Source organism: Brienomyrus brachyistius, chromosome 21, assembly GCF_023856365.1.
Source record: "Brienomyrus brachyistius isolate T26 chromosome 21, BBRACH_0.4, whole genome shotgun sequence".
NCBI classification, from domain to species: domain Eukaryota; kingdom Metazoa; phylum Chordata; class Actinopteri; order Osteoglossiformes; family Mormyridae; genus Brienomyrus; species Brienomyrus brachyistius.
This window is the reverse complement of record NC_064553.1, coordinates 14,226,225-14,249,463: the sequence shown is the minus strand read 5'-3', so window position 1 is coordinate 14,249,463 and position 23,239 is coordinate 14,226,225. Positions and strand designations below refer to the sequence as shown.

Below are 23,239 nucleotides of genomic sequence, written 5' to 3'. Positions count from 1 at the left end.
CTTCGAGGACCATGCTAATTACTGCAGACACATCACATTAATCTTGCGCAATATTTTGTATCGATTCTCAAAAACCACAGACTGACCAGACACCGGACGTAGCGTACGACGCACCGCTAACGTTAGCATTAGAAAACCTAGCTGACCATAGCGTCTGTTATCAATGGCTGAGTCCGAAAGAGTTCGGGCTTCTCGCCGTGTGTAGTTGAAATGTTGACTAATTTTTCCATGGACTTTTATTAGATTGTTTTACTGATATAGACAAATGTTAATTTCTTTATTACACAGAAAATAGCTGGTATTGGGTGTTACAGTTATAAATGTGAATCCCACTGTTCTGATAGCATAAAAAGAGAACTTGCGTGTGGTGGTGTGTTCTTTATACTATATGACAATTTTCTTAAACATTAGATATAAAAAAAACGGAATATGTCAACTTGCTTACAGTATTGCAGTGTTGTATATATAATGTATATAATATAGGGATGGTAAGAGACCCCCAATCACAACGGTGCACCGGAATAAGAGTTTATGATGGATTGCCTCATTTTATAAAGTGTACAACAGATACAATTTAGGATGAACTCGGGATGCATCGTTTCTAACATTTCTGTGTTGGTAAAATCTGATTTATTAATAATTAATAAGGCCTTTTTTCTAGAAATGTGACAAATCATTTTTGACCAGTAATTTTATATTTGACGAGTAATATATTTGACCAGTAATTTTTAGATTGATTCCCCCTTTCTGAACTGTTCTGTATCTGTACTGTATTGAATTGCATAGTGTCATATTCTTTGGCATCATATCGCATTGAATCACATTGTGTTCAATCAAATTGTGTTGAATTGCACTGCATCGCAATAGGGGTGAATCATGTCGTATCGCATTAGTTGCTTAATGTGTATCTAATGTATTGTATCGCTGGCAGTGTGGGTCACGTCAGCCTCAGTAATGGTGATGTATCAACTAATATGATATGGTGTGTGTGTGTGCGTGTGTGTGCGAGCGTGTGTACATGCTGGACCTCCTACTTGCTCTGGTCTTGGACTTCTAGTCGCAACTCCTGGCTTCTGTATGTCATGTAAATGTTACTGCCTGCTTCACATAGACTGAGCTGCTGATTCTATCAGTTGTACGTCTGGAGATGGTCACTGTGATCTACAGGCAAGTTGTGTGTCCCTTAGCCTCTGCGGGAGCTGCTCATTGGTAAACAGGTTTGTCGCAGGGCACGGGTTGTAGGTCACCTGGTGAGTTTGCTGCTCACGGGGATTTTGCTTCTGCCGCCGATGACAGGCCGTCGACACTCCCAGTGGCAAGGAGGACCCATCCATCCCTGGCAAAGACCATGGTGACATCCCCACCTTTGACGAGTGGAAGAAGAAGATGATGGAGAAGGAGAAAAGTGAGTCACCTTTCCTGATGGGGGCACCCTGATAGATGCAGATCTAACACACTGTGAGTTGTGCTGATGATGATGATGATGATGATGAGGAGGAGGAATGTGGGGTACAGAAGTCACACATGGTGAATTCAGATTTAATCTGTGAAGACTTGGGGTGAGAAGTCACCCTCACCCGTCAGGTGTTTGCCTTCTGTGAGGTCCGTCTCTTCCTCTGATAGGCCAGTCTGCCCACTCATCATCCTCCAATGGCAGCCCTGTCGTCATGAAGAAGGTGCAGAACTTTAATAACTATGCATCGGTGGAATGTGGAGCCAAAGTCCTGGCAGCGAACACTGAGGCCAAGGTACCATTGCTGACCTTCAGGAACCGTCTTAAGATTATAGTGCTTATGACTATGACTGTTTGTGTCTGCCATGCGATGGACTGGCATCCCATCCAGGGTGTCTCCCAGCCCTGTGCCCTGTGCACTCTGAAGGTCTCCAAACCCTCTGAAACCCTGACATGGAGGCATTTAAAAGATGGATGGTTCATGTCACCATCCAGAATATGCTCCAGATCTCAGATCTATATGTTCCTGAAAGCCGTCTTGGATACACCTGCGAACCCATTAGTTCTTAAAGGCTTGATGTGTCTAAGAGTAAGCGTGTTAAGAGATGGGACAGTCTCTCTCATGTCTCAAGTCGAACGGTTGGTGAGAAGGTCCGTGCTTTTCAGAGCACCTCAGCGATTCTCATGGAGAACATGGACCTCTACATGCTCAACCCCTGCAGCAACAAGATCTGGTGAGTTCACACTCTTCTGTACTATATGTCATGGTAGACCCCAAAGTCAGCAGTAACCTTTGGGGAAAGTGCAATTCAAAACCAGAAGCTCCATCCCATTTCTGTGACTGTCAGAAGCTTGTTTTCTTGTATATTCTTTTCAGTTTGCTATATATTATTTTTTACTTTTATATTTTTGTGTTTTTCTTGTGTTTTGCTTACCGGTCTGTGTTGGCGAGCGTGTTGAGGTGTGCTTAGCAGTCCTGAGCTGAGGGCATGGTACCTGTGCTCAGCAACGTGACCTCTGGAGACTCCTGAGCTCTTTACCAGCTGCTTCCTCCTCCCAGGTTTGTCATAGAGCTGTGCGAACCCATCCAGGTGAAGCAGCTGGACATCGCCAACTTTGAGCTGTTCTCTTCCACGCCCAAGGACTTCCTGGTGTCCATCAGCGACCGGTCAGCCACATTCTGCCTCCGACACACCTTAGCTGTGTATCAAGCGAAGCTCCAGGCTGCTTAGCCTTCTCTTCCTCCATCTCCCTCTGCCAGGTATCCGACCAACAAGTGGATGAAGCTGGGCACCTTCCACGCCCAGGACAAACGCACGGTGCAGAGCTTCCCGCTGGACGAGCAGCTCTACGCCAAATACGTCAAGGTAGGGCCAGCCCCGATGCATCATGGGAGATGCCAAGGACAGTCTGCCAGAGCTGGTCAGAGCGTTGATCGAGTCCTAAGAGATTTTCCAGCACAGCCCCTCTTAAGCCATCAGTAAGGAGCTTGTCACCTTTATTTACAGGGTGAATCTCAGTACAGTTAAGGTATGCAAAATCTCAGCAATCCTACAGCCTAGGGTTTGCGGACACCAGCCCAACATACCGACTTTCATTCGAGACACCAGCAGATGGTAGTCATGTGAACCCCCCAGGCTCTAGAAGAGGCCCCCTTTGGAGCATGCCCCCCCCCCCCCCGAGCATGCCCTCTCGCATGTCCTGTCTCATGCCCTGTCGTTTCTAACTTCCTGTCTCTTGATCTGTAGTCAGTAGAGACCTTCAGTGATCTGGAACTGAGCTAAAATGCTGCAAAACTCTGCCAGTAGCCATTTCATGCACACAGGCAGCCAGGCTTGCATGTGGAACGTGCCTGATTTGCCCCAATCCTCTGGCATGCCCCCAGACCCTTACTGACCCCCTTTTAGCCCCCCTCCCCCATGTTTCTAGGTTATCTGAGTGCTTTTTTAATCTCTGGTTGCTAAGTTGCTCTTGGCATGAAGCTGGCCTCCACGCTCACTTTTTTCCCTCTTCTTCTCCGTTCCATCGCTTCAGACGTTCATCAAGTACATCAAGGTTAGCGCTGTCGTGGCATAACCGTCATTCTCACTCCTAGCTATTTTTTAAACTGATACATGTTTTATGATAGAACCTTTTCTTAATCTGTTTCTTAAAAATCGTGCCCCCTGTAGGTGGAACTGCTGTCCCATTTTGGGTCTGAACATTTCTGCCCCCTCAGCCTGATCAGGTACCGTGTCTGTGAGCACCTTTTTGGCTCGTTATCTCACTGTGTCGTTATTGTGCGTTTTCAATTATATTTTGCACTACAGTAAAATCCAGTTATAAAGGACTTCAAGGGACCTGGCAAAACAGTCCATTATATCCAAAGTCCGTTATATCCAAAGCCCGTTATATCCAGAGTCCGTTATATCCAGAGTTGCTGTAGCCCAGAACACAACTACAGGACACTATTTACTCATGCCACACCACAGCAGACACACTTGTGGTATAGATTATTATATTGTACATGTAGTAATCCAACTTTACCTGACCAGATGCCTGACTATTAATAATCCCGACTATGTATTTGAGCTGGATATCACCGGCACACCGCGCGCCTTGTAGGCGGAGCCTGCATGTCTGTTATAGCCGAACAAAACTACAGTTAAAAGCGGCCCTGGGGACCAAATTGTTTGTCCGTTATAAGCGAAATTCCGTTATATGTGAGTCCGCTATATTCGATGCTTTTTCTGCATGTTCTTAAAGGTGCATGGCCGGGACCAGCGGACCTTGTCCGTTATAGACGATATTCCGTTATATGCGAGTCCACTATAACGGGATTTTACTGTAGCACCCACTGAATGATTTATGCTTTAAATGATCATGAAGCTGACGTGCTGGATGGCGATTGGACTCCGCAGGGTGTTTGGGACCAGCATGGTAGAGGAGTACGAGGAGATCTCCGAGTTGCAGTTCCCTTCCGACCGAACCGAGGATCTGGATGAGGATTATGGTGAGCCGGTCGGACGGTGGGCTGAACATGCTTGAGAGCGAGCAGTTGCTCATTTAATGCCCTTAATGCCGTCTCTTGCTCTCTCTCCCTCACAGATTTCCTTCCCGGCTACGTACCCGTCGATGACAAATCCTCCAAGAACCTGATCGACTCTGCCACGGGTACGAGTTCGGGGTCGTTTTACACTCTTCAGGGAATAAATGTGTCCTCCTTCCTCCACATGGACCCTTCAATCGAGTCCATTGGTTACACACAGCGAGTGATATTAATGATTAAATTAAAAGTCAGTTTCCCTGTAAACCTGTAGGGGGCACCGTTAAAGCATTGCAGCAAAATGTAACCTAACCCTGCCCCTGTGGGGGCTGATTGTCTCCATGTGGCTTTTCACTGTGTGTCTGTGTGCGTATGTGCGTGTTTTTTTGCTATAGATGCCATCCTGAATATGGTGAACAACCTTGCGGTCAACGTGTTGGGGGGCAGTGCCACTCAGGACGGTACGAGGCCCCGACGTTTCCCGCTATCCCGCCATCGTTACCCTGGTAATCCACCGAGTATTAAAGCCACCCTCTCCCCCCAGGAAACGTGTCTGCGGAGGCTGCGAATGTGACTGATGATTCCTCTGTGACAGAGACCCTGCTTAGCCTCCCCCCCACCTCCGTCCCAGAGTGAGTGTCACACAAAAACCACCGGATCACACGGGGGGGGGGGGGTGCTTCACATGGATGCGGTGGTTAATTAGTATCATGCCCGTCAGCCGCCACCTGGGGGTTTTTGTGTTTAATTACTGTATCAGCTGTTTAATTCACTGTAGCTCAGCCAGGTCAGACTTTGGTGATGGTTTGGTCATGTTGTGCTCCCCCCAGGAATGAGACTGTGGATCCGGAATTGCCGGATCTTCCTGAGGATCCAGGGCCCCCCGTGCCAGAAGAGAGTCCGATTGTGGTCCTTGTGGAGGATGAGGAGGACGAGGAAGAATCTGACCGGGTAACTGTGACTGCAGTGGAGCCTGATGACCAGGAGGGGGAGCCCTTGACCTCAGGGGGGCCTGATCCCAGGCAGCTGGAGAGCAACGCCCTCTGCAAGGAGCTCTCTGGGATCTCCTGCCGTGCCACCTTTCTGGAGTACCTCCGCCTGTGGTGCTCCGTCACTCTGGGCCGGCGACGTAGGCGTCAGGGTGACATCCACACCCCACCGACTCAACATCTGGACCACACCGTGCAGCCACTTCCTGAGGAAGAAGCCACCTCCACCCTTGAGGAGATTCCCGGGCAGACGGAGGTCCCCCACGGCCCTACTCATATGGCCGAGACTCCAGCCCTGGAGCCCAGCCAGTCCCCGTCTCCTCTGCTACAAGGCTTCATCACTACAACCGGGACCATCGGCACATCTTCGGTTGAGATGCCTATGTCCTCAAGCCAGGAGCTCCTGGAGAAGGGGGCTATGTCCTTGAGGGGAGGTGCTCAGGAGCAGCAGGAGAGCCGGACTCTTGACACCAGCAGTGAGGTCAGTGTCTCCATCCGCAGCTTCTCAGAGGACCCCAGGGCTGACACTGAGCACCGAGGCACCACCACACCCACTCAAGTCCTCCCTCCTGAGACCCCCCTGGCCACGGAGGTGCCAGCTCCTCCAGGAGATCCAGAGGGAGGCCAGGCTGTGCCTGGGGAGGCCCAGAAAGAGGCAGACTCTGCAGAGTCCCCGGAGCCGCCTCAGATGCTCCCAGACAAACAGGAAGAGTCCCTGGAGGACCTCCTCAGTGTTACCTCCAGCAATGGGCAGGTCCACCGGACCGCCACAGACTTTTATGCTGAGCAGAACTTCTCCGATCTGGCCAATGGGAACCATGTGCATGGATCCAACCAGAAGGAGTCTGTCTTCATGAGGCTGAGCAACCGCATTAAAGCCTTGGAGATGAACATGTCCCTCAGCGGACGCTACCTGGAGGAACTCAGCCAGAGGTGACCTGTTACTAACACGCTTGTCTGTTGGCCGACTGCCCCCTCCCCGCATTACTAACCCGTCTATCTATTGGCCAGCTGTTCTGTTGAATTGCACTGCATCGCAATAGGGGTGGAGTGGCACAGTGGACACTGGCACCGATGCCTCATACCTCCAGGGCTGGGGGGGGAGGGGGGTGCATGATCTCACCATATTAGATAGGAATCCCATAACTACTCTGGACATGCAGTTTAGCTGAGTGACACCATTTATATGCCTACAATGTATGACTGGGTATCTCCCCTGCAATGGCCTGGCCATCCCATCCAACGTTAGGGATGGGGTACAGCCTCATGCCCTGCGCTGCTCAGTATAGGCTCCAGGCCCACTGAGATCCTGACCAGAACAGGATGATGGAAGTTGGGTTCTTCCAGAAGAGCTACTTGCTCTTTATTCATACTGTGGTAATGTGCAGTACAAATGGCAGACTGACAAAATAGAACATCTGTACAGGTTTTACATGTAAAAATCTGAAGGTCATTCCTGCCAGCTAGAAATATCAATGACATCCTCCACAGCCAGGCTAGATATTTATTATACTATTTATTATACCATTTACCAGCACATCAGTTGAGTTTAAGCTGTTCATACAAAGATTTGTTGTTTACTTTGGGAATCCATGGTGCCCAGCATCTTAAATCATCGCAAATATTCTGCAGTGTTATCACCAGTATTTTACAAATTTGAATCATAACAGCAGACAGACAGACTCCTGACCATTCTGAGATCAAGACCGATTTTCAACTCCTGCTGAACTACTACGTTGTCTTCAGATTATTTTGGATTGAAATCCACATGATGGAGGAGGTAAGTTTGAAGTTAATATTTTTGTAACTTCTCTGGTTAAAATATCCATCAAATATATCATGCATTAATTTCAATATTGTTTCCAAAATGCGAGTCTCAGGTTACAGTGATTCAAGAGGCAGATCAGAGGCAGCAGAAGGCCCGGGACGAGCGTCGAGCCCTAAATGCAGCGGATCTCCCGGATCTCCAACCCTTACCCCCAAAGGATCCCACAGACCCAGCCTTGGAGGCTCTTTGGGAGGCCAGGAGGACAGAGCCGCTGAGGATCCACGGGCGCAGCGTGGAGGAGTACAGGGCGATGTACCGGCGGCTCGTGGAACCAAGGCTGCTCTACCCTTCTGGCCGACCTCGCCCCCACTCCCTCGATCTGGGGCGCAGGATAAAGCAGCGCCTGTGGGTTGCCGTCTCCTGCCCGAAATTCACCGAACAGGTGGGAGACAAAAATATAATTGACATCGCGGAGACCTCTGGCAACCCGGGGCTGAAGGGTTATGCCCCCCTGATCGAGGTCGATGTGTGGGACGAGCCCCCGGCCAAAGAGCCTCCAAAGAAGAGAGCGAGACATTAGTCCCTGCTCCATGTATATAATGTATATATGTAAATAAATGTAAATATGCATGTATTATATATAGGTTCAGTAAAAGTAAATATATATGGGTTAAATATAAGTAAATATATATGCAATATATAGATTAAATAAGTAAATATATGTAATATATATTGGGTTAAATACAAGTAAATATATCTGTAATATATATGGGTTAAATATAAGTAAATATATCTGTAATATATAGGTTAAATATAAGTAAATATATAATATATAGGTTAAGTATAAGTAAATAAATATAAATATATTTAAAATCAACTTTGTGTGCTCCTTTCTTCTTGTGTATAAGACCATGGTTTGACATGAGCTCATTTCAGTCATAACGCACGGATATTAATAAATGCTACTACTGCTGGTTGACACGTTTGTAAAATATCACATTTTATTGAGACAGTCTGTCTTTTCCTGTTTCCTGCGAGAGTGATACTGACTGCTAGCGCGCGAACTTTGAAACCATAGATATCACCTAAATAATAATTCGAGTTAAGTCATTGGGAAAAAGCTTCGCAAGATTAATAATCCTCCAAAATAAATAAATAAAATTTCCCAGACCCCGACGGATTAATCACCTACGCAAGTACCGACCCACGATCTTCGTTCAATTAAGAAGGTGCTTCCAGCCTTAGAGCCTCAGTTTACGTAAGTACAACGCCATGTCTACTGTTCCGTGTTCTGAGTGTAATATGTTTAGCTATTCTTCTCCAGTCATTAGCGGTATTTATACATGTGAGAAGTGTCAGTTAGTCGCTAGACTGACGGAGAAGATTGTAGTGTTAGAGGGACGTATCCGGACGTTACATAACATTCAGGAGAATGAGAGTTTTATTGACTCAGTGTTAGCGGCTCCGGATATGTCCGCGATAGCCAGTAAGTCTCCCCCTGCTCCGGCAGCAGAGCCTTCGCAGCAAGGCGAGTGGGTGACGACCCGGCGGCATAGTCGCAAATCCAAACCAAACTTACACCGGCACCATTCGCCTATCCGCGTTTCCAACAGGTTCTCCCTACTCAGTGAAACTCCCACTGAGACGCCTGTTGAAAGTGCTCTAATAATTGGTGATTCTATTCTAAGAAACGTGAGAGTAGCGACTCCAGCGACCATTGTAAATTGTCTCCCGGGTGCCAGAGCGACCGACATCTCGGCAAATTTAAAAGTGCTGGCTAAAAGTAAACGTAAATACTCTCAGATAGTTATCCACGTCGGCACTAATGATGTCCGATTGAGGCAATCGGAGATCACAAAGGCAAATTTTAAAGAGGTGTGCAACATTGCGAAGAAGATGTGTGTGTCAGTAACGTGCTCTGGCCCCATCCCTGCTAGACGTGGCGATGAAATGTACAGCAGATTATCGTCGCTACATCGCTGGCTGTCGGAATGGTGCCCGATAAATGGTGTAGGTTATATAGACAACTGGAGGATGTTCTGGGGTAGGCCTGGGCTTTTGAAGAGGGACGGTATTCACCCCTCGCGGGCTGGTGCCGACCTCCTGTCTAAAAGCATAGCTCGTAGTCTACAGGCAAATCGCTGACTAACTAGAGCCAAGTCCAGGCGGCAGGCAAACCGGCATAACCGACCGCCTGCTAGTCGCTTAGAGTCGTCGCCTAGGGTTCATTTCATTGAGACTGTGTCTGCTCCCCGCGTCTTTAATCATGGAGGACTATTCCACCGTGGAGTGTGCCATAATAACTTAATTAAAATCACAATGAATCCGTTACTAGAAAACAGTTGTGATGCAATATTTAAACTTAAACTTGGACTTCTGAATATAAGATCACTGGCCCCTAAAGCACTATTAATAAATGAAATAATTACTGATTTTAGTCTTGGTGCCCTGTGCCTTACTGAGACCTGGCTTAAACCAGATGAATTCATGGCACTAAATGAATCTACTCCAGCGGAATACAGTTATAAGCATAACCCGCGACCAAATCGCAAAGGTGGTGGTGTTGCTGCAATTTTTCAGTCCAACTTAGGAGTGTCTGAGAAATGTGGTGTGAGTTTCAGCACATTTGAAACTCTTGTTCTTAGCCTTGCTGGCTCATCTCTTTCTAGTTCGTCACCCCAAATCACCATGGTTATTGTGTATAGACCGCCTGGGCCGTACAGTGATTTTCTTAAGGAATTTGCTGATTTTTTAACAAACCTGGTGGTCAGTACTGACAAAGCCGTTATTGTGGGTGATTTTAACATTCATATGGAGAAGGATAATGATCCTTTAAAAACAGCGTTTGCAGCTATTCTTGACTCTGTAGGTGTATGTCAGAATGTAGTCGGGCCTACTCATGTCTGTAACCATACCCTTGATTTGATCATTAGTCATGGCATCCTGGTAGAACATGTGTCTATTATGCCACAGAGTCCTCTGCTCTCAGATCACTACTTGTTAACATTTGAAATCCAGTATAGCCTCCTGTTGACCACCACTCCAAAGTATAGAATCAGACGTTCTATTAAGGCACTAACTACAACAACATTTATGAAACAACTTCCACAGTCCTTTAGCCTTACATCTGAAGCATCGTGTGTAAATGAACTTGAACAGGCAACTTCAAACATGGAAAAATCCCTTCGCAGCACTCTAGATCTTGTGGCTCCACTTAAAAGGATAAAGCATAGCAATAACAAACCTGCCCCCTGGTACTCTGATAATACACGTGAACTCAAACAGGCATCACGCAAGCTAGAGCGAAAATGGCGCTCAACTAAACTGGAAGTTTTCAAATCTGCCTGGAAAGAGAGCCTCTCTAAATACAGACAAGCACTAGTAACTGCTCGGTCTGTGTATCTCTCCAGATTAATAGACATGAACAAAACCAATCCTAAATTCCTATTTGAATCCGTGGCTAGGATAACACAGAATTCCTCATTAAACTTGCAAATCCCACAAGCTCTTAAGAGTGATGACTTTCTTACATTTTTTAATGGTAAGATAACTACAATTAGACAGACTATACAGTGCACACCTTTACCTACTTACGGCTGCCTGCCTCCTGCTAGTCTTATGCCTACCAATAATGAGACCTTTGAATCATTCATTCCTATTACACACTCAGAACTTTTGAGCTTAATTTTCTCCTGTAAATCCTCTACTAGCCTTGTAGACCCAATTCCTACAAAATTCTTCAAGGAAATTGCACCACAGATTGGCACTACCGTGTTAAATGTGTTAAACTCTTCTCTTAGGCTTGGATATGTTCCAAAACCTTTTAAAATGGCTGTTATCAGACCCGTCCTAAAGAAACCAAATCTTGAACCCAGTGTTTTAGGAAACTATAGACCTATCTCAAATCTTCCTTTCATTTCAAAGATCATGGAAAAGGTTGTAGTTCGTCAGTTGTCCTCTTTCCTACAAAAAACTAATGCCAATGAATTATATCAGTCTGGCTTTAGACCAAACCATAGCACAGAAACTGCTCTAGTCAAAGTAATGAATGATTTACTTGTGGCTTCTGACCGTGGCTGTGTATCTCTGTTGGTATTGCTAGATTTAACTGCAGCGTTCGATACTGTGGACCATAATATCCTCTTGGACCGGTTAGAAGGTGTAGTTGGCATTACAGGGACAGCGCTCTCTTGGTTCCGCTCATATTTGTCTGATCGCTATCAGTATGCCCATGTGAACAATGAATCATCCAAGGCCACTAAAGTTGAATATGGTGTCCCACAGGGATCAGTCCTGGGCCCGCTACTGTTTACCCTATACATGCTACCTCTTGGTAACATTATTAGAAATCATGGTATTGGGTTTCATTGTTATGCAGATGATACACAGTTGTACATATCTGTTAACCCTGATGATATATCACTGCTATCTCGGTTAGAAGACTGTCTATTAGATATCCAGTGCTGGATGGCAAAAAATTTCCTTATGTTAAACACAGAAAAAACAGAAGTTCTGGTAATTGGTCCCAAGGCTGCTAGAAATAAGTTCCACCACCTCAACGTTGGTAACCTTCCTACACAACCTAACATGGTAGTTAGAAATCTTGGCGTTCTTGTCGATTCAGATCTATGCTTTGATGCTCACATAAGAAGTATTACTAGAACTGCATTTTATCATCTACGGAACATAGCCAAGCTTCGTAAGATGCTCTCACTTAATGATGCAGAAAAACTAATACATGCCTTCGTAAGTTCCAGACTGGATTACTGTAATGCCCTCCTATCGGGTTGCCCGTCTGGATCCTTGCATAAACTTCAGATGGTACAGAATGCTGCAGCCAGAGTTCTAACAAACACTAAAAAATTTGATCATATTACACCGGTCTTATCCTCTCTTCATTGGCTGCCAGTTAAGTCTCGAATTGACTATAAAATACTGCTATTAACTTATAAAGCACTAAATGGCCTTGCACCAGAATACCTTAGTGAACTGCTGACCACATACAACCCTCCACGCTTGCTTCGCTCTCAAGCCATGGGATATCTGTTAGTGCCTAGGGTAGAAAGAGCTACGGCAGGCTGCAGAGCTTTCTCCTACAAAGCTCCTCTGCTGTGGAATGGTCTTCCACCGGATGTGCGGGTTTCAGGTTCACTCTCAATATTCAAGTCCAGACTAAAAACACACCTGTTTAGTTTAGCGTATAGGGACACTAGTTCTAGCCCTAGCTAACTCTTCACTCCCAGTCAGGCCTGTAGTGTGAGGTGTAGAGCTGGGTGGGGATCGGTGCCATTGGCTTTGGATGAACTGGATTGTCAGTGCTGTCACTCTAGCTTTGCAATCTCTTGTGGAACTGGAGTGCTGACATTTCAGGGACTCCCCATGCCGGCATTCCCACTTGCCTCTCCCTCCTACTGATGCTGCCATAGCCATATCTGCCGGAGCTTGCAGATTGCACTTCATATTGTACTCACCTAGCTTTTAGCACTGCCAATAGCCTCCTCTACTATGCCTAATTGTACATTTTATTTCCCCTACTCCTCCTGGGGGTGATGCCTGGAGACCTCAATCTATCAAGATATCCAGCACACCCGACCACCACCAGTGACGTCCCTGCATCCAGCTCGCCGTTCTGATCTTCCATTTTTGACCCGCTGCCTTACCTCTGGTTGCCTGGCAATTGGAAGAAGACTCGGCTTCGGCATTGGCTTATCTTCCTTGCTCTCCTCTCTCTATTTGACTATCCCTGCCGGCCCCTGGAGGATGGGCTTCCCCTTTGAGTCTGGTCCCTCTCAAGGTTTCTTCCTTCTAGGGAGTTTTTCCTTGCCACTGTCGCCTATGGCTTACTCACTGGGGGCTTTGGGTGAGGATACTGTAAAGCGCTTTGAGACAATGTAATGTTGTGATAATGCGCTATATAAAAATAAATTTGTTGTTGTTGTTGTTTTCAGGACCGGCATTAGCACGCTAGCGGCTAATCGGCTGAATTTCTTTTTTTTTTACTTTGGGCCTCAAGCTATCATAGCATTGTTTAAAATGAAGACGTTTATGTCGAAATATCTCTTTTAATCGACATGGATCATGTTTAACCCCAGATGGGTAACCCAGAACTCTGGTTTAGTTGGTAACCAAGCAGCTGTGTTAAACCAGGTAAACTGACGGAAACCTGCGATTTCCTGTCAAATGTACATTACAGTCTAGGTCAGTCAGTACCAAAAGTTGCTAACCTGAAGCTAACCTGGTCCCTGACTTGGCTAAACAACTTCAGGATAAACTTGTCGGTTCTGCTTTGGCCAAACACTTATCCGGTATTTTCTGTTCGGATGAAGCGCAGCTCGGATTTAACTGGTTTCTTTAAAATGGCGGATAAGGGCGCGCTGCCATGTTGGTTTAAAGTGAAACGTAACTTTGTTTGTTTGTTTTATTTATCTATTTATGCATTTTAGTGGAATGTAAGTAAAAAAAATGTGCGGTATATTTTAGGGATGCCAAGAAGCCGCTTATTATAATGATATATTAAGAGTATAAAAACAAGACTCACGCATTAGACGTGAGGCTCAAGCTGGAAATCATACGGCAAATCTATATTGTTCCATTATAAACCTAAAATGAGCTACCTGAAAAGCGTTGGGACAGTCAGCAAACCCTACAGACTAGTTACGAGGTAATAAAACTGTTGCATGCATGTAAATGCGTGTGCAGACTGGTCTGGAATTGAAAATCACACTCGAGTTAGCAGTCCAAATTTTACACCCTTGCCTTTTTCATATTAAGGGCAATTTCAGTGTCTATGACATCCTTCGAGGACCATGCTAATTACTGCAGACACATCACATTAATCTTGCGCAATATTTTGTATCGATTCTCAAAAACCACAGACTGACCAGACACCGGACGTAGCGTACGACGCACCGCTAACGTTAGCATTAGAAAACCTAGCTGACCATAGCGTCTGTTATCAATGGCTGAGTCCGAAAGAGTTCGGGCTTCTCGCCGTGTGTAGTTGAAATGTTGACTAATTTTTCCATGGACTTTTATTAGATTGTTTTACTGATATAGACAAATGTTAATTTCTTTATTACACAGAAAATAGCTGGTATTGGGTGTTACAGTTATAAATGTGAATCCCACTGTTCTGATAGCATAAAAAGAGAACTTGCGTGTGGTGGTGTGTTCTTTATACTATATGACAATTTTCTTAAACATTAGATATAAAAAAAACGGAATATGTCAACTTGCTTACAGTATTGCAGTGTTGTATATATAATGTATATAATATAGGGATGGTAAGAGACCCCCAATCACAACGGTGCACCGGAATAAGAGTTTATGATGGATTGCCTCATTTTATAAAGTGTACAACAGATACAATTTAGGATGAACTCGGGATGCATCGTTTCTAACATTTCTGTGTTGGTAAAATCTGATTTATTAATAATTAATAAGGCCTTTTTTCTAGAAATGTGACAAATCATTTTTGACCAGTAATTTTATATTTGACGAGTAATATATTTGACCAGTAATTTTTAGATTGATTCCCCCTTTCTGAACTGTTCTGTATCTGTACTGTATTGAATTGCATAGTGTCATATTCTTTGGCATCATATCGCATTGAATCACATTGTGTTCAATCAAATTGTGTTGAATTGCACTGCATCGCAATAGGGGTGAATCATGTCGTATCGCATTAGTTGCTTAATGTGTATCTAATGTATTGTATCGCTGGCAGTGTGGGTCACGTCAGCCTCAGTAATGGTGATGTATCAACTAATATGATATGGTGTGTGTGTGTGCGTGTGTGTGCGAGCGTGTGTACATGCTGGACCTCCTACTTGCTCTGGTCTTGGACTTCTAGTCGCAACTCCTGGCTTCTGTATGTCATGTAAATGTTACTGCCTGCTTCACATAGACTGAGCTGCTGATTCTATCAGTTGTACGTCTGGAGATGGTCACTGTGATCTACAGGCAAGTTGTGTGTCCCTTAGCCTCTGCGGGAGCTGCTCATTGGTAAACAGGTTTGTCGCAGGGCACGGGTTGTAGGTCACCTGGTGAGTTTGCTGCTCACGGGGATTTTGCTTCTGCCGCCGATGACAGGCCGTCGACACTCCCAGTGGCAAGGAGGACCCATCCATCCCTGGCAAAGACCATGGTGACATCCCCACCTTTGACGAGTGGAAGAAGAAGATGATGGAGAAGGAGAAAAGTGAGTCACCTTTCCTGATGGGGGCACCCTGATAGATGCAGATCTAACACACTGTGAGTTGTGCTGATGATGATGATGATGATGATGAGGAGGAGGAATGTGGGGTACAGAAGTCACACATGGTGAATTCAGATTTAATCTGTGAAGACTTGGGGTGAGAAGTCACCCTCACCCGTCAGGTGTTTGCCTTCTGTGAGGTCCGTCTCTTCCTCTGATAGGCCAGTCTGCCCACTCATCATCCTCCAATGGCAGCCCTGTCGTCATGAAGAAGGTGCAGAACTTTAATAACTATGCATCGGTGGAATGTGGAGCCAAAGTCCTGGCAGCGAACACTGAGGCCAAGGTACCATTGCTGACCTTCAGGAACCGTCTTAAGATTATAGTGCTTATGACTATGACTGTTTGTGTCTGCCATGCGATGGACTGGCATCCCATCCAGGGTGTCTCCCAGCCCTGTGCCCTGTGCACTCTGAAGGTCTCCAAACCCTCTGAAACCCTGACATGGAGGCATTTAAAAGATGGATGGTTCATGTCACCATCCAGAATATGCTCCAGATCTCAGATCTATATGTTCCTGAAAGCCGTCTTGGATACACCTGCGAACCCATTAGTTCTTAAAGGCTTGATGTGTCTAAGAGTAAGCGTGTTAAGAGATGGGACAGTCTCTCTCATGTCTCAAGTCGAACGGTTGGTGAGAAGGTCCGTGCTTTTCAGAGCACCTCAGCGATTCTCATGGAGAACATGGACCTCTACATGCTCAACCCCTGCAGCAACAAGATCTGGTGAGTTCACACTCTTCTGTACTATATGTCATGGTAGACCCCAAAGTCAGCAGTAACCTTTGGGGAAAGTGCAATTCAAAACCAGAAGCTCCATCCCATTTCTGTGACTGTCAGAAGCTTGTTTTCTTGTATATTCTTTTCAGTTTGCTATATATTATTTTTTACTTTTATATTTTTGTGTTTTTCTTGTGTTTTGCTTACCGGTCTGTGTTGGCGAGCGTGTTGAGGTGTGCTTAGCAGTCCTGAGCTGAGGGCATGGTACCTGTGCTCAGCAACGTGACCTCTGGAGACTCCTGAGCTCTTTACCAGCTGCTTCCTCCTCCCAGGTTTGTCATAGAGCTGTGCGAACCCATCCAGGTGAAGCAGCTGGACATCGCCAACTTTGAGCTGTTCTCTTCCACGCCCAAGGACTTCCTGGTGTCCATCAGCGACCGGTCAGCCACATTCTGCCTCCGACACACCTTAGCTGTGTATCAAGCGAAGCTCCAGGCTGCTTAGCCTTCTCTTCCTCCATCTCCCTCTGCCAGGTATCCGACCAACAAGTGGATGAAGCTGGGCACCTTCCACGCCCAGGACAAACGCACGGTGCAGAGCTTCCCGCTGGACGAGCAGCTCTACGCCAAATACGTCAAGGTAGGGCCAGCCCCGATGCATCATGGGAGATGCCAAGGACAGTCTGCCAGAGCTGGTCAGAGCGTTGATCGAGTCCTAAGAGATTTTCCAGCACAGCCCCTCTTAAGCCATCAGTAAGGAGCTTGTCACCTTTATTTACAGGGTGAATCTCAGTACAGTTAAGGTCTGCAAAATCTCAGCAATCCTACAGCCTAGGGTTTGCGGACACCAGCCCAACATACCGACTTTCATTCGAGACACCAGCAGATGGTAGTCATGTGAACCCCCCAGGCTCTAGAAGAGGCCCCCTTTGGAGCATGCCCCCCCCCCCCCCCGAGCATGCCCTCTCGCATGTCCTGTCTCATGCCCTGTCGTTTCTAACTTCCTGTCTCTTGATCTGTAGTCAGTAGAGACCTTCAGTGATCTGGAACTGAGCTAAAATGCTGCAAAACTCTGCCAGTAGCCATTTCATGCACACAGGCAGCCAGGCTTGCATGTGGAACGTGCCTGATTTGCCCCAATCCTCTGGCATGCCCCCAGACCCTTACTGACCCCCTTTTAGCCCCCCTCCCCCATGTTTCTAGGTTATCTGAGTGCTTTTTTAATCTCTGGTTGCTAAGTTGCTCTTGGCATGAAGCTGGCCTCCACGCTCACTTTTTTCCCTCTTCTTCTCCGTTCCATCGCTTCAGACGTTCATCAAGTACATCAAGGTTAGCGCTGTCGTGGCATAACCGTCATTCTCACTCCTAGCTATTTTTTAAACTGATACATGTTTTATGATAGAACCTTTTCTTAATCTGTTTCTTAAAAATCGTGCCCCCTGTAGGTGGAACTGCTGTCCCATTTTGGGTCTGAACATTTCTGCCCCCTCAGCCTGATCAGGTACCGTGTCTGTGAGCACCTTTTTGGCTCGTTATCTCACTGTGTCGTTATTGTGCGTTTTCAATTATATTTTGCACTACAGTAAAATCCAGTTATAAAGGACTTCAAGGGACCTGGCAAAACAGTCCATTATATCCAAAGTCCGTTATATCCAAAGCCCGTTATATCCAGAGTCCGTTATATCCAGAGTTGCTGTAGCCCAGAACACAACTACAGGACACTATTTACTCATGCCACACCACAGCAGACACACTTGTGGTATAGATTATTATATTGTACATGTAGTAATCCAACTTTACCTGACCAGATGCCTGACTATTAATAATCCCGACTATGTATTTGAGCTGGATATCACCGGCACACCGCGCGCCTTGTAGGCGGAGCCTGCATGTCTGTTATAGCCGAACAAAACTACAGTTAAAAGCGGCCCTGGGGACCAAATTGTTTGTCCGTTATAAGCGAAATTCCGTTATATGTGAGTCCGCTATATTCGATGCTTTTTCTGCATGTTCTTAAAGGTGCATGGCCGGGACCAGCGGACCTTGTCCGTTATAGACGATATTCCGTTATATGCGAGTCCACTATAACGGGATTTTACTGTAGCACCCACTGAATGATTTATGCTTTAAATGATCATGAAGCTGACGTGCTGGATGGCGATTGGACTCCGCAGGGTGTTTGGGACCAGCATGGTAGAGGAGTACGAGGAGATCTCCGAGTTGCAGTTCCCTTCCGACCGAACCGAGGATCTGGATGAGGATTATGGTGAGCCGGTCGGACGGTGGGCTGAACATGCTTGAGAGCGAGCAGTTGCTCATTTAATGCCCTTAATGCCGTCTCTTGCTCTCTCTCCCTCACAGATTTCCTTCCCGGCTACGTACCCGTCGATGACAAATCCTCCAAGAACCTGATCGACTCTGCCACGGGTACGAGTTCGGGGTCGTTTTACACTCTTCAGGGAATAAATGTGTCCTCCTTCCTCCACATGGACCCTTCAATCGAGTCCATTGGTTACACACAGCGAGTGATATTAATGATTAAATTAAAAGTCAGTTTCCCTGTAAACCTGTAGGGGGCACCGTTAAAGCATTGCAGCAAAATGTAACCTAACCCTGCCCCTGTGGGGGCTGATTGTCTCCATGTGGCTTTTCACTGTGTGTCTGTGTGCGTATGTGCGTGTTTTTTTGCTATAGATGCCATCCTGAATATGGTGAACAACCTTGCGGTCAACGTGTTGGGGGGCAGTGCCACTCAGGACGGTACGAGGCCCCGACGTTTCCCGCTATCCCGCCATCGTTACCCTGGTAATCCACCGAGTATTAAAGCCACCCTCTCCCCCCAGGAAACGTGTCTGCGGAGGCTGCGAATGTGACTGATGATTCCTCTGTGACAGAGACCCTGCTTAGCCTCCCCCCCACCTCCGTCCCAGAGTGAGTGTCACACAAAAACCACCGGATCACACGGGGGGGGGGGTGCTTCACATGGATGCGGTGGTTAATTAGTATCATGCCCGTCAGCCGCCACCTGGGGGTTTTTGTGTTTAATTACTGTATCAGCTGTTTAATTCACTGTAGCTCAGCCAGGTCAGACTTTGGTGATGGTTTGGTCATGTTGTGCTCCCCCCAGGAATGAGACTGTGGATCCGGAATTGCCGGATCTTCCTGAGGATCCAGGGCCCCCCGTGCCAGAAGAGAGTCCGATTGTGGTCCTTGTGGAGGATGAGGAGGACGAGGAAGAATCTGACCGGGTAACTGTGACTGCAGTGGAGCCTGATGACCAGGAGGGGGAGCCCTTGACCTCAGGGGGGCCTGATCCCAGGCAGCTGGAGAGCAACGCCCTCTGCAAGGAGCTCTCTGGGATCTCCTGCCGTGCCACCTTTCTGGAGTACCTCCGCCTGTGGTGCTCCGTCACTCTGGGCCGGCGACGTAGGCGTCAGGGTGACATCCACACCCCACCGACTCAACATCTGGACCACACCGTGCAGCCACTTCCTGAGGAAGAAGCCACCTCCACCCTTGAGGAGATTCCCGGGCAGACGGAGGTCCCCCACGGCCCTACTCATATGGCCGAGACTCCAGCCCTGGAGCCCAGCCAGTCCCCGTCTCCTCTGCTACAAGGCTTCATCACTACAACCGGGACCATCGGCACATCTTCGGTTGAGATGCCTATGTCCTCAAGCCAGGAGCTCCTGGAGAAGGGGGCTATGTCCTTGAGGGGAGGTGCTCAGGAGCAGCAGGAGAGCCGGACTCTTGACACCAGCAGTGAGGTCAGTGTCTCCATCCGCAGCTTCTCAGAGGACCCCAGGGCTGACACTGAGCACCGAGGCACCACCACACCCACTCAAGTCCTCCCTCCTGAGACCCCCCTGGCCACGGAGGTGCCAGCTCCTCCAGGAGATCCAGAGGGAGGCCAGGCTGTGCCTGGGGAGGCCCAGAAAGAGGCAGACTCTGCAGAGTCCCCGGAGCCGCCTCAGATGCTCCCAGACAAACAGGAAGAGTCCCTGGAGGACCTCCTCAGTGTTACCTCCAGCAATGGGCAGGTCCACCGGACCGCCACAGACTTTTATGCTGAGCAGAACTTCTCCGATCTGGCCAATGGGAACCATGTGCATGGATCCAACCAGAAGGAGTCTGTCTTCATGAGGCTGAGCAACCGCATTAAAGCCTTGGAGATGAACATGTCCCTCAGCGGACGCTACCTGGAGGAACTCAGCCAGAGGTGACCTGTTACTAACACGCTTGTCTGTTGGCCGACTGCCCCCTCCCCGCATTACTAACCCGTCTATCTATTGGCCAGCTGTTCTGTTGAATTGCACTGCATCGCAATAGGGGTGGAGTGGCACAGTGGACACTGGCACCGATGCCTCATACCTCCAGGGCTGGGGGGGGAGGGGGGTGCATGATCTCACCATATTAGATAGGAATCCCATAACTACTCTGGACATGCAGTTTAGCTGAGTGACACCATTTATATGCCTACAATGTATGACTGGGTATCTCCCCTGCAATGGCCTGGCCATCCCATCCAACGTTAGGGATGGGGTACAGCCTCATGCCCTGCGCTGCTCAGTATAGGCTCCAGGCCCACTGAGATCCTGACCAGAACAGGATGATGGAAGTTGGGTTCTTCCAGAAGAGCTACTTGCTCTTTATTCATACTGTGGTAATGTGCAGTACAAATGGCAGACTGACAAAATAGAACATCTGTACAGGTTTTACATGTAAAAATCTGAAGGTCATTCCTGCCAGCTAGAAATATCAATGACATCCTCCACAGCCAGGCTAGATATTTATTATACTATTTATTATACCATTTACCAGCACATCAGTTGAGTTTAAGCTGTTCATACAAAGATTTGTTGTTTACTTTGGGAATCCATGGTGCCCAGCATCTTAAATCATCGCAAATATTCTGCAGTGTTATCACCAGTATTTTACAAATTTGAATCATAACAGCAGACAGACAGACTCCTGACCATTCTGAGATCAAGACTGATTTTCAACTCCTGCTGAACTACTGTGTTTTCTACAGATTTATTTTGGATTTAAATCCACATGATGAAGGACGTAAGTTTGAAGTTATTTTGGCTAGGTTTTGTAACTTCTCTGGTTAAAATATCCATCAAATATATCATGCATTAATTTCAATATTGTTTCCAAAATGTGAGTCTCAGGTTACAGTGATTCAAGAGGCAGATCAGAGGCAGCAGAAGGCCCAGGACGAGCGTCGAGCCCTAAATACAGCGGATCTCCCGGATCTCCAACCCTTACCCCCAAAGGATCCCACAGACGCAGCCTTGGAGGCTCTTTGGGAGGCCAGGAGGACAGAGCCGCTGAGGATCCACGGGCGCAGCGTGGAGGAGTACAGGGCGATGTACCGGCGGCTCGTGGAACCAAGGCTGCTCTACCCTTCTGGCCGACCTCGCCCCCACTCCCTCGATCTGGGGCGCAGGATAAAGCAGCGCCTGTGGGTTGCCGTCTCCTGCCCGAAATTCACCGAACAGGTGGGAGACAAAAATATAATTGACATCGCGGAGACCTCTGGCAACCCGGGGCTGAAGGGTTATGCCCCCCTGATCGAGGTCGATGTGTGGGACGAGCCCCCGGCCAAAGAGCCTCCAAAGAAGAGAGCGAGACATTAGTCCCTGCTCCATGTATATAATGTATATATGTAAATAAATGTAAATATGCATGTATTATATATAGGTTCAGTAAAAGTAAATATATATGGGTTAAATATAAGTAAATATATATGTAATATATAGGTTAAATAAGTAAATATATGTAATATATATTGGGTTAAATACAAGTAAATATATCTGTAATATATATGGGTTAAATATAAGTAAATATATCTGTAATATATAGGTTAAATATAAGTAAATATATAATATATAGGTTAAGTATAAGTAAATAAATATAAATATATTTAAAATCAACTTTGTGTGCTCCTTTCTTCTTGTGTATAAGACCATGGTTTGACATGAGCTCATTTCAGTCATAACGCACGGATATTAATAAATGCTACTACTGCTGGTTGACACGTTTGTAAAATATCACATTTTATTGAGACAGTCTGTCTTTTCAGGACCGGCATTAGCACGCTAGCGGCTAATCGGCTGAATTTCTTTTTTTTTTACTTTGGGCCTCAAGCTATCATAGCATTGTTTAAAATGAAGACGTTTATGTCGAAATATCTCTTTTAATCGACATGGATCATGTTTAACCCCAGATGGGTAACCCAGAACTCTGGTTTAGTTGGTAACCAAGCAGCTGTGTTAAACCAGGTAAACTGACGGAAACCTGCGATTTCCCGTCAAATGTACATTACAGTCTAGGTCAGTCAGTACCAAAAGTTGCTAACCTGAAGCTAACCTGGTCCCTGACTTGGCTAAACAACTTCAGGATAAACTTGTGGGTTCTGCTTTGGCCAAACACTTATCCGGTATTTTCTGTTCGGATGAAGCGCGGCTCGGATTTAACTGGTTTCTTTAAAATGGCGGATAAGGGCGCGCTGCCATGTTGGTTTAAAGTGAAACGTAACTTTGTTTGTTTGTTTTATTTATCTATTTATGCATTTTAGTGAAATGTAAGTAAAAAAAATGTGCGGTATATTTTAGTGATGCCAAGAAGCCGCTTATTATAATGATATATTAAGAGTATAAAAACAAGACTCACGCATTAGACGTGAGGCTCAAGCTGGAAATCATACGGCAAATCTATATTGTTCCATTATAAACCTAAAATGAGCTACCTGAAAAGCGTTGGGACAGTCAGCAAACCCTACAGACTAGTTACGAGGTAATAAAACTGTTGCATGCATGTAAATGCGTGTGCAGACTGGTCTGGAATTGAAAATCACACTCGAGTTAGCAGTCCAAATTTTACACCCTTGCCTTTTTCATATTAAGGGCAATTTCAGTGTCTATGACATCCTTCGAGGACCATGCTAATTACTGCAGACACATCACATTAATCTTGCGCAATATTTTGTATCGATTCTCAAAAACCACAGACTGACCAGACACC

General features: G+C 46.5%; 3 protein-coding genes across 3 annotated transcripts; all 3 read left to right on the top strand.

Moving 5' to 3' along the window:
- Window positions 1–970: 970 nt before the first annotated feature.
- LOC125716715 (SUN domain-containing ossification factor-like) lies at window positions 971–7,178 on the top strand. Its single transcript, XM_048989337.1, has 13 exons — window positions 971–1,405; window positions 1,624–1,748; window positions 2,120–2,187; window positions 2,514–2,621; window positions 2,715–2,820; window positions 3,488–3,508; window positions 3,625–3,680; window positions 4,354–4,445; window positions 4,541–4,606; window positions 4,874–4,939; window positions 5,023–5,110; window positions 5,309–6,400; window positions 7,138–7,178. The coding sequence occupies exons 1-13, from the start codon at window positions 1,387–1,389 to the stop codon at window positions 7,154–7,156; spliced, it is 1,926 nt and encodes a 641-aa protein (XP_048845294.1). The 5' UTR covers window positions 971–1,386; the 3' UTR covers window positions 7,157–7,178.
- Window positions 7,156–21,995, top strand: LOC125716721 (uncharacterized protein C22orf31-like). Its single transcript, XM_048989348.1, has 2 exons — window positions 7,156–7,247; window positions 21,385–21,995. The coding sequence occupies exons 1-2, from the start codon at window positions 7,236–7,238 to the stop codon at window positions 21,850–21,852; spliced, it is 480 nt and encodes a 159-aa protein (XP_048845305.1). The 5' UTR covers window positions 7,156–7,235; the 3' UTR covers window positions 21,853–21,995.
- LOC125716716 (SUN domain-containing ossification factor-like) lies at window positions 15,001–20,433 on the top strand. Its single transcript, XM_048989338.1, has 12 exons — window positions 15,001–15,435; window positions 15,654–15,778; window positions 16,150–16,217; window positions 16,544–16,651; window positions 16,745–16,850; window positions 17,519–17,539; window positions 17,656–17,711; window positions 18,385–18,476; window positions 18,572–18,637; window positions 18,905–18,970; window positions 19,054–19,141; window positions 19,338–20,433. The coding sequence occupies exons 1-12, from the start codon at window positions 15,417–15,419 to the stop codon at window positions 20,431–20,433; spliced, it is 1,911 nt and encodes a 636-aa protein (XP_048845295.1). The 5' UTR covers window positions 15,001–15,416.
- Window positions 21,996–23,239: the final 1,244 nt, after the last annotated feature.

Coding starts and splice junctions, on each gene's coding strand:
- LOC125716715 (XM_048989337.1), top strand. Junction 4,607..4,873: donor CCTGATCGACTCTGCCACGG/GTACGAGTTCGG, acceptor TTTTTGCTATAG/ATGCCATCCTGAATATGGTG. Junction 4,940..5,022: donor GGGCAGTGCCACTCAGGACG/GTACGAGGCCCC, acceptor CTCTCCCCCCAG/GAAACGTGTCTGCGGAGGCT.
- LOC125716716 (XM_048989338.1), top strand. Junction 15,779..16,149: donor CAGCGAACACTGAGGCCAAG/GTACCATTGCTG, acceptor CGTGCTTTTCAG/AGCACCTCAGCGATTCTCAT. Junction 18,638..18,904: donor CCTGATCGACTCTGCCACGG/GTACGAGTTCGG, acceptor TTTTTGCTATAG/ATGCCATCCTGAATATGGTG.